This window comes from Patiria miniata, unplaced genomic scaffold (genome assembly GCF_015706575.1).
Source record: "Patiria miniata isolate m_02_andy unplaced genomic scaffold, ASM1570657v1 HiC_scaffold_7, whole genome shotgun sequence".
NCBI classification, from domain to species: Eukaryota; Metazoa; Echinodermata; class Asteroidea; order Valvatida; family Asterinidae; genus Patiria; species Patiria miniata.
Window position 1 is genome coordinate 13,227,417 of NW_024037074.1, and position 10,787 is coordinate 13,238,203.

At 42.1% G+C, this 10,787-nt stretch overlaps 1 protein-coding gene across 1 annotated transcript; it reads right to left on the minus strand.

Annotated features, from left to right (window-relative positions):
* Positions 1-235: 235 nt before the first annotated feature.
* On the minus strand, positions 236-10,217 carry LOC119744762 (monocarboxylate transporter 10-like). Its single transcript, XM_038220874.1, has 4 exons — positions 8,052-10,217; positions 3,164-3,780; positions 2,311-2,677; positions 236-1,925 (listed from the first exon to the last, which is right to left on the minus strand). Exons 1-4 carry the CDS (start codon positions 8,278-8,280, stop codon positions 1,330-1,332), a joined length of 1,809 nt encoding a protein of 602 aa, XP_038076802.1. The 5' UTR covers positions 8,281-10,217; the 3' UTR covers positions 236-1,329.
* Between the last annotated feature and the right edge of the window lie 570 nt (positions 10,218-10,787).

Below are 10,787 nucleotides of genomic sequence, written 5' to 3' on the forward strand. Positions count from 1 at the left end.
TTTTGTGGAAAGAGGGTAGGGTTTTGATTTATTACCGGAACTTGTGAAACATAAAAGGTGTCCTAAACCACAAGACTACCATATTCTTGTAGATAAGTTCACAGCTTATTGTTGTTGAAAATCTTATTAATGAAAAGTCCACGTTTCCAAGACGACATATAATTATCAGCCCTATGAAAATCGACATTGGTTTATGCAAATAAAAAACCGAGCATAGAGAACCACCTTTTTCAAATATATTTCCAGCGATATCAAATTTTATTTGATATTTAAAAACCATACAAGTTTTTATATGACACCAGAATAAAAAATAATTTGATGTTTGGCAATATGTCTGCACCAATAATTCCAAAACCATTTTATAAATTATCGAAACCATTAAATATTACATGTCTAATGCAAGTTACATTATGGCAGTATATCCTACATTACAATCGTTAACGAAATTTACCAAAGCTCGATCGAATGCCCTTTTCCAAATCGATCTACAACTTCATCGATCTACAATTTCAAATTCGAAATTGAATTATTTTTTTAAAATCATACTCACTGAGTTTAGATTCAGCCATGTTCAGTCAACAAAACATTTGCCAGGAACCATCTCAACATAAAGCGCACATACATTTCGCTGGTACCCAACGATAACTTTCTGGCAAAAACAAACAATCAGTATATTACGCGAAAACAATTTGTATCTATATTGTCTTAAATCACACACAAGTCATATACCACAAATGGGTACCAATTTGTTACTGGTATTTGAATGCAAGAATTAACATAATCACTGTAAAACAAAGAAAACAACGAAAATGAGTCCAGGTAACCAATAAGAGCATAAACTAGTAAAATTCGTCTTCTCAAGCAAGGGAAGGTCACTTTTACAGCATAACATCATTTCGTTATTCTTGTCTCTCTTATAACGGTAGTTGAGTTTGATCATTTCTCATGTCTTCCAATATTGTACTTTCATATTTAATTTGTAAACTTGTTTCTCTATTATAACATGAAGGGCACGTCACGCGTCCCGATCGTTCACGAATAGGTCTCTTAGATATTAGTAGACTTTTTTGCTTACTTTTTTTGCAAATTTGTTTTCCAAACGAAACTAGTGTTATAATTAATTAAAAGGTTGATATTAAGGTGCACCTATATAAACAAACGGTTGCCATTTTATGATATACTATGAACAGGTATGTATAGGGATCTAAACAAGTTTTAAAACCTTCTTTAAATTTTCGTAGAATATCAAATCTTTGCATCCTCGAACAACAATGAGGACATAAACACAATTATATAATTTGGTCATCTAAATCCACACACAAATTTTCTTCACACGACCGAAACCCGTTCTTCTATGAAAAGTCTGTCCGGATCTGGCAACGGCCTCAGTTCTGAGACTTCCCCGTGGTAGACCACGTCACCGTACGTGACCCGCCTACCAGACCGGAGAAATCTCTCGTTCACGTCTACGTCTACGTCTGGCGGTGGTGTCTCGCTAACGCCCTCTAGTGGCGTACTTTCGAGGTCAAAGGTGAACATGGCCGGTGCAGAAACGTTCCTTGGTAACCCGTTAGTCTTGGGCCTATTGCTCCCCGTGCTAAGAATGGGCCTTGGGGTCAGGTTGGAAGGGGGTTTCAGACATGGTGGGGGCGGGCTCCAGGCGTTTCTGAGCTCCAGGAATTTCCTCCTGGCGTAGGGTGAGGTCTGCCAGAACTCATCGGTGTCCGAGCTGCTGTTGAGGAGCTTCCGGGATTGCTCCAGGTCGTCCTCCGAGCTCCTGTCGTCTGATGGAGTGTCATCGTCGTCGCTGTCGGCGTCGTGGCTCTCGGGCCTGACGAAGAAGAGAATGCAAGCGCCGATGATAGGGGGCGCCCCAGCTAGAAGGAAAGCCAACGTGTAGTCTTGCAGCTTGTCGTAGATGAAACCTAGATAAACAAGGAGAAACAAGTCATAAAGACTTCCTTGTTCGCCATTGCGGCACCTACTGCACGCTGAATCAGATTTAAACATTAACAAGCCAGCCAGCCTCGGCAAGCTCATTTTCACGTGGTAAGACGTCTGGACTCGTAAGCAGTAGGTCGTGGGTTCGAGTAGTAAGCTTGGCAGTATTTTTTTGCAAGCCCTCGGAAGGGCAAACACCGGTTGTCGGCCTCCCAGGTCGACAAGTACGGGTTAAGTCCCTTTATTGAGTTTCTCCTGGAATATTCTTCGGGAGTTTTCCACCAAAACAGGCAGAATTTAGTCTTCATCGTCAGGCTCCTCCGTCTATCTCAATTACCAGAAAGGTTTATCATAAATAAAACAACTTACCTGCTATTGGCGGCCCTGCCGTCATTGGAAACGACATCATGAAGAACAGGAACCCCAAGCCACGCGAGGCGTCCTCCGTACCGGCCACGTCGTGAGCGATGGGGCCGATCAGCAGCACGAAGATCCCGTCGAAGATACCCATGATGGACATCATGACGCAGAGGGCATAGAAGTTCCTCACCACGGGGAGAAGGGTGGAAGTCACCCCGATGACGAGGAAGGCGATCTGCTGAAGGTAGATGCGGTTGACTTTGGGAGAGTCGATGATTTTACCGAAGACGAGCCGAGCTAGCCCCGAGGTGGCTCCGATGCAGGTGATCAGGATGGCAGCGTTGCCTCCCAGGTTCAGGTTGTTGACGTGTTTGACCTTAAAGTCGGAAACAAAAAATATTAATAAAGGTTCGGGGTAAATTTTCCAAATTATACGAAGACATATTGCACGAGATCAACATAAATCACCCTGTGCAAGTCTACCAAATTATAAATGCAGAGTCCTAAAAGACCGGGGACGGCGCCGGGGACGGTATTAGATATCCTAACGCAATCATCCCCAAGGATTGGAAAGATTGCTTTCGCTAATTACGGAACCCTCTTTTACATCAGTTTCAAGTATAGCCAGCCGACCCTGGCAAGCTCACGAGGTGGTCGGGTGCATGGTTAAGATGTCTGGACTCCTTTTAAAGCAAAAGGACGTGGGTTCAAGTCCAACCCGAGCAAGCTTGTGAAATTTTTTTTGACAAGCTCTTGGGAAGCTGTGAATATACGTTGCATCGAGGGGACGGGCACAGCAAAGGCCAACAAGGTAAATTATAAAACAAACATTTGCATTTCCTCAACAGTTAATAAATCTTACCAAATGTACAAACGGAACGAAGTAGCCCAAGACAGCGACAGGTACCCCAATGGCCCATATCCTGTAGTTCCTCTTCTTCCAGACCCGGAGGTCCAAAAAGTCCAAGAGACCGAAGAGGTTCCTCAGAGACGGCTTTCCGCGGGGCGCCGACTCGGCAAGACTCTCCAACAGCTTCATGTCGAAATTAGCCGGTAGTGGCACGGGGCGGAAGACGATAGCGCCTAGCATCATGACGAAACAGAGGCCTGCCATGACGCGTAAAGTGTTGGACAACCCGATGGTTTCTAAAGTGGCCTTTAAGCCAAGAGGCAAGACGATCGTGAAGACGCCGCTCCCGAAGGTCACTATCCCGTTCGCCAAACCGATCCTCCTGCGAAAGTACCGGCCAAGGATGACCAAAGACGGGGTGTAGGCGATGGAGAAGCCGCACCCTGACATGACCCCATAGGTAAGGTAGAGCAGCTCGATTCTCGTGACGAAGGAGCTTGCGATCATACCTCCACAGGCCAAGGCGCCGCCGATGATGCCGGCAGCTCGGCAGCCGATGCGATCGGTCAGGATACTTGAGATGGGGGACAGCATAAAGGTGAGACCGGAACACAGCGAAGCGGCCCAAGCTAGAACGAAATAAATACACCACCAAATTATTTAATTTGTGTGACAATTATTGATTCTTCCTATTGTTTTCAGTTCCCTAGTGGAGATGCAGCCAGAAAAGTATCAATCCCTGGTAAGCGTGGTCAAGCCGCCGTGACGGCAGAGGGTGTCGCTCAGGGCGTTATCAACAACTTGAACAAATTAATCACATCCAGTCTTGGGAACTTTGGCAACCGGACCCAAAAAATCGACCCATCGCCGTTTGCGAGTTAGCCACGCCCCTTAGACAACCTTTTTGAATTTGTGAACTTAATAAGTTTTGTTTGTCTCAGATTTTGCGCGTTCCGCGTCCATTAATGTATATCATAATTTCACAAGCTGCATTGACGCGCTTATATACCGCGCGCGAGGTTAATTCCGATCAAACCTCACGCGCGCTGTGTTCAAACTAAAGCTAAGTAGCAAATTTTAGCTTAGCAATATTTAGGTACTAAATAAAAAAATTAAGCAAGCTGCTTTATAAGCACCTTCATGACTTGTTTTTAATGAAAACCTTTTTTTTTTTATTATTTAATTACTTATTGATTTATTTATTTGTCCGCAACAATACTTTTCTGTGATAATGCTCAATACATAATGTGCAGTTATTCAACAGCAGGTACAAGTTAACCGTTATAAAAGCTTTGAAACATTTAATTGTTTTTCAATGAACTTTAGACTTTGGTTTATTTACTTTAAGCATTTAAATTTAAAAAATGAATGGTTTGTATTTTGTCAAATATATTTATGTATAAACAACGATGATCTTTTAACCCAGCGATGTGAAGAACGATATCATTTTTTGTAAAGATCAGGTGGAGTCATGCACTATTGATAACATATTAAAAGAGGATAATAAATGGTTAAATTATCATTGTTTGAACAGTATTAAATGTTACTTCCATCCCAATAAACTTATTTCTTTTTTTTAAATCAGGATTCGAGACGATACCCTTCTAGATACCCTTCTAGACTAGAAGATCGTACTTTCTGTCGGAACGTATGCTGTCTGTCACAACCGCCTCAGACGCGCGGTGTGCGCATGCGTGCAGCATTATAATTTATTGGTCATGGCCATGCCAGACTGAAATGTATATACTTCCCTCAAGCTACATCGCTTGAATGAGCATCATACCTGCCGGCATATACCACTTCACCTTAACAACGGTATAACCAACTTCAATTGTATGCAAAACAGGAAACCGTCTTTCTGCTTAACCCATAGACAATAGGAAACCATTTTTGGTCATTTGACCTGCCAGTGCTATTCAACCAGCTATTTCCCAATAGTCAAACATGAAACCCCTGACGTACTCTTTTCATGATGCAAAAGGTTGGGTGTGAAAAACAGCATCCAAATATTAGCTGATGGGCATGCGCGGTCATCGTCATATTGTGAACATTGTCTTTTGATTGATCGATGTCTTGATCAGAAAAGTTCAGTGTACTTTGGACGTTTGTGTTTGTTTTTTGTAATCTCCGTCATCTCGAACATTCGTCAGATTTCCCAAAGTGCTAAGAACCCTAACAATTTACCTTTAAATTGTCTTCATGATCACAATTTCTCCGGGTTTTTTTTTTTTTTGGGGGGGGGGGTGTTTCAATGTTTAATTTCTTCTGCCCTGTTCTATAGGAAATACCATTATCGAAAACTAATTCATAAAAGTGTTATACAAATATGAAAATGTAATGCATTAAGTTTGCGTTACGGAAAAATACTAAATAGAAACATCATGAGTGGGTGTGATTAAATTTTGAGTCTCTCCGAGTAGGCCAAAAAGATACGAAAAAAATCAAAAGCAAAATTATTGTTTCAACATTATTTTAGACTTTTTGACGAAAAGGCAAAAAGACCTACGCAAGCATGTCTTTGTAACTTTGACTAAAAATAGAACACGCAAAGCCGAGAAACGTTTTTCTGTTATTTACACAACCAAGAGAGATACTCGCTTTCCAACAAGATAATAAAAACCACCAGGTCATCGCTAGGAACAATGCCCGGACACCACGGATAGGTTAATCGGATAGTCGCGATAACAACTCATATTAAAACCATTATCAACAGTTTCTTTGCTAATGCTATACTGTCTCAGCAACAAACAATGCATTAACAAGGCAATAAGAGACTATTAAAATTGTTGGGCAATAATTTTGTTTGTTCTTTTTCAAAATTTGAACTGCTGAATTAACGTGGTGTTTTTTTTTTACCTTGAGCAGAACATTACATGATGGTATTTTGTTTCGACAAAAACAAATTCGAGAGAAACATTGTTTTTTTTCCGGCCGCAGTGGTAGAAAAAATAAACAGGATACTGAGAACCCTGTCATTTCAGTGCATGAAAGCGAGGAAGTTGAAGCAACCTGTTCTGCGAATTTCCGTCAATATTTAACCTCAAATTATACTCAGCACACACCATTACGGACATTAACTTTGACATTCTCGGACAGATTTCGATTCTCAGTACATTTGTCGAACTGTTGGTCACACGACAAAAGCGTTTTGTAATTCACTTTCTGTATTAGCTGTCCACTAAACAAAAGCATGGCAGAAAATTTACCCCGAAACAAAACAGTCTGGCTATTTCCCCAACTGCTGAAACCATCGGTGAATTAAGATAACTGAATATTCAAATTGAAATTTGCATATTAACAAAGGGATTTATGTAAATTATATAGGACTAGTGCAGTGCCCGTCTAAAATGTGCATGTTCGGGAAGCGCAAATTGCTTTGCCGCTGGTATAGGTTGCATACTTGCAGAGGTTTGGAGAACTGCTCGTGCAAACAACTCACGCGATTCAATGGTGTTGTTTTCACAGGTTGAACGCACACTTACGTCAAAGTTTGTGCCAAGTTTGAAGTTCGACCACCTACAATGGTCGCTCTGTCGACTGCAAAAATAATGTGCCCGTGTACATACGAAAACATGGTATGCAGTGCTATTCACCCGTACTGGACAATGTGTCGCCCTACACCACTGCACGTGCGCGTGTCCGTCCTTTTTGCATTGTTTGCGTCATATTGAGCACGCGCGCTTTAGCTTATACATGACGTAAACAATTGAAAAGAACGGCAGTGCGTGGTGTTATGTTCTAAGCTGCCACGTTTGCCTCCGAAAATACTGCTGTTTTGCAGCTTTTTCGAAAACCGCTCATCCAAACCACTTCAAACTTGGCACTGCACATTCTATTGCCCCGAGCAATACACCCGCCGATTTTCAACTTCATACGGTGCCCGGCTCTGGAGATAATCGGCGGACAGACAGACAGCCCGACGGACAGACGGACAGACAGACAGAGATTCCTTGAATTGTAGTATAGATTTAAGCTGTACGTGTACAATCCCGGAGACATCGCTTAGCCATCATTGCAACATGCATGCATGAATAATTATTCAAGGCATAAAATTCCTCTTTCATGTACTTTACTACTTTTTTTATGAATATGATGTTCATTGTGTATGAATGCCAGAGTGATGTACAATGTACATTATGCCGTTATTATAATGATCAAGGTGCAATGGACAAACTTTTTTTGGCGTCAAATAAAATTCGTCTGTAACAGGGGTATATTTCTGAATTCCTTAACAGTGAAAGGTGAACTGCGACACGGAAGGCAGACAAAAAAATATCTTGACCAATTTACACGCACCCAGTGTATTAACTTAGTAACAGTCAATATTCGTTTATTATGTGAAATTGGACATAATATTTTGTCTATGATCAAACTCTCCCGATACAGTACAGGACAGGTCATTGTATAAAGCTATGCCTCAATAAACCAGAATGCATAACTTACCGAAATGACCGATTTGGGGTGTAATTTGTAAAGTGTTCCTAAGAAAAATGTAGTGGGCTATTTAGACACCACTCTGTTTGGATTTCGTTCATGTCTTCTGGAAGTCAAAAGAAAATATTTCGAACTTTTTCGAAATTTCGACCTATCGAGATTTAACAGTTGCTCATTATACCGAACAATTTTTTGTTGGTAACATATTTTTTTTGCATCACTTACCATAACACATGTATATTGTAAAAAAAATGGCGAAAAGAAAAATTAAATCCCCTCAATTCAATGAGGTTGTGCACAAAGTCTATATAGTTTCTTGAGTATTAGGTAAATTCTGTCACAAATATTTTTTTATTAACAAAAAATGACTGAAAAATTGATTCAAAACTGCAATATTTCCTGTGTCATTTTGCCAGGTTTTGATTTTTCTCTTACAAACTTGAAACAATTTTTGTTTTTCACTTACAAGTCTTGAAGTTGTTGGCCCCTTCCACTTCTTCGTAGATCTTCTCGTACATGACCCCGAAGGAGTTGATGATGCCGAAGATGGTACCGTTGGTCCAGAGCGAAGCCAGGCAGACCACCCATCCCCAGCCCCCATCCTGGGGGACGATGAAGGCGCTGGCCCGCCGCTGCCTCAGCTTGTCCATATCGATCTCCATCCCGGTGCTGCTGCTACGCCGGAATCGACCCATGGTTGAATTGGCCTGTTAAATGGCCTTTGAAGTAGTAAATGTGGCCGGTAAAATGTGGCCAGTGGAAGTTTGTCCCTATTAATCTCTTGAGAACCCGAGACGTGCAGGGGCTTTTTACTTTAAATTACAAACTGGCGATCGAAATTTGCCGATTGAAATTTGGCGAGTAAAATCCGGCGCGTGAAATCTAAGTTAGAGTAAGATTTTGTCAACAGTGAGGTTGCCTCCCTGTAACAGTTGCCGGTTTGAAAGTGGCTAGTGAAACCGGTGAATGACAGTTTCAGGGGTGCCTAAAACTTGGAGTTGCAGAAGATATCTATCCACAAAATACGAGACCGGACAATCGATGCTTATTTCTTGAAGACACGTGCTCTTGATGTAATCTATCCTCCATTCACAAAAGTTCTGTCTCCTCACGACTGACTTCAGAGCAGATGATGGAGGCGACCAACGGACGTTACCTCCAGAAGATTGTCTGTCACTTGGCGAGATTAGTAAATCTTCAGGTTTCCCCTCGTTTCTCAACAATAACAGCAGGGGAAGATGTTAGATTGTGAACTACGATGAGCACCGTCTGTTAGCCGTCATTATTCAGGAATAAATACAGTGTGTTGTCCGGCTTTCTCGAAAAGTTTCGGAGAGCTGGAGTCACACGATAAATCGGCAAGCCTATACTTGTTTATGGCATATACGAACTAGCACTCCCCAACCCATGCATTAAATGTGACGCTGCTGTATAGTATTATTACAGCTCTCTACCATCCTATTGCGTAACACCATATGACAAAACTGACATATGATAAGTCAGCAAGGCATCACACCACTGAAAGGAAATATGCACGGCAGTGTCGCAATGGCCTATACAAGGACGTAGCTGATAAAACCACTCCGACTTTCGCCACACGAAGACTTGACAGCTGTGGGACACAAGTATAAATTCGTCACCGTCGATGAAAACTGTTCCTCTCACAACCGATGTTCGTAACTTCTTCCCAAGTTCTAGCACTGATGTACCATGGATGTACTGACCCAATGGATTGGCGTATACGTACCTAAACTTTGATAATATAATAAGAGTTTAACAAACACAATCTACTCCAGAGATATGGCGGTGCATAAATTCGATCAGCTGATGTTGACAGTTGATTGTCAAAGCCTTGATTTAGCAGCACTCCAGTGGAATTGCTGCACGCAAGGCCTGCACCGATCGGCCTTTGACGTTTGATCAAATAGTTACACACGTCATGGAAGTTCGTGGGCCTGGTGGACCCCTGAGTCGGGACACAGATCAAAAGCTGGGCTTTTTGACGATCAGTTTCTTGGTCCTTTTAAACTAGAAGAGGTTTTTACGGTAGCCATTGTCACAACACGATGCTTTCTCTGTGCGTTCTCCCAGCGGGGAAGCCGCCCTCCGGTGTGCGACACAGCAGCGTACCGATGTAAAAATGACCAATTATTTCCACTCAAATTATCAAATCTGTCCGTATGTCCAGCGATCAGTAGGCCTGTAGGTTTCGTCCTTGCCCCGCTCCGAATTTACTTAATAAAATCACGGAGTAAAAGAGTTGGTAAGTCCACAGAAAAAGAAAAAGAGAACTTTGGACTTCATTGTGAAAGACTGGGAGTCCGTTGTTCGAGTATCGTGTGCTGCCACTACGAGCACAGCTGATCGGCGTGATGATGCAATAACAGCGGGCGGGCCGCAGCGCACTTTGTGCTCGGTGAACGACTGCGCGGCTGACGGTAACCGTAAACAACCCTGGACCTAGTGCCATTCAGCGAAATTGTGTGCAAAAATAGCAGGTCATTATAATTGCAGTAAGTCACATGACTAGTCTTACCCAGCCTCCCACCTTGACAGATTGCAGACAAAAAGTGAGGGACAATAAACACAAAATTCAACCGGATCCTGTGTGTTCATGCAAAATAGAAAAAAATATACACAAACGAGTACGGTCACCGGACAAGGTTGGCGTGTAAAAGAGCAATGGCTCGAGGCGGCGGCAAGACAGTCACCTGGCCTTATGCCGCGTTCACTTTCTATTATACCAACGTGAACAATGGCCAGTGCATGATTCTATTGTCCAGCTGCGGTGACGCGTTGTGACGCGCGCGTGAAGGGGTGTTCCCCTTATCAAACGCCGCAGGTCTGGAAAGTTTTCGACGTCATCATCATGCATATTCATATTCATCATGCACAAGCCATGATGGGTGAAAAAAATAATCACGGTTTAACCATGACCACCGTCAAACAATGGTCTGATATAACAATGGCATCTCATTCTCAACTAAATGTAAATATTTGAATAGGGCGACGACAGTTAGAAAGGCCACAAAATGACAGAGTCACCAACAAGCTCCATTATTGTGACAAAATTCACAGGCACTAAAAACAATATAAAGCTTTTTTTATTTACACAAAGCACCTTTTGGGGAAAAAATTAAGGCATACATATTAATGAGCAATTGGCCAATCAATAACAACATATTGAACTGGTATTTATACA

What these genes read in the sequence shown, in the direction of transcription:
- LOC119744762 (XM_038220874.1), bottom strand. Translation starts at nt 8,280, where the DNA reads ATGGGTCGATTCCGGCGTAGCAGCAGCACCGGGATGGAGATCGATATG. An exon ending in GGCCAACAACTTCAAGACTT is followed by an intron (nt 3,781 to 8,051) that starts GTAAGTGAAAAA and finishes ATTTCGTTCTAG; the next exon opens with CTTGGGCCGCTTCGCTGTGT. An exon ending in GGCAGGGCCGCCAATAGCAG is followed by an intron (nt 1,926 to 2,310) that starts GTAAGTTGTTTT and finishes TTGTTTATCTAG; the next exon opens with GTTTCATCTACGACAAGCTG.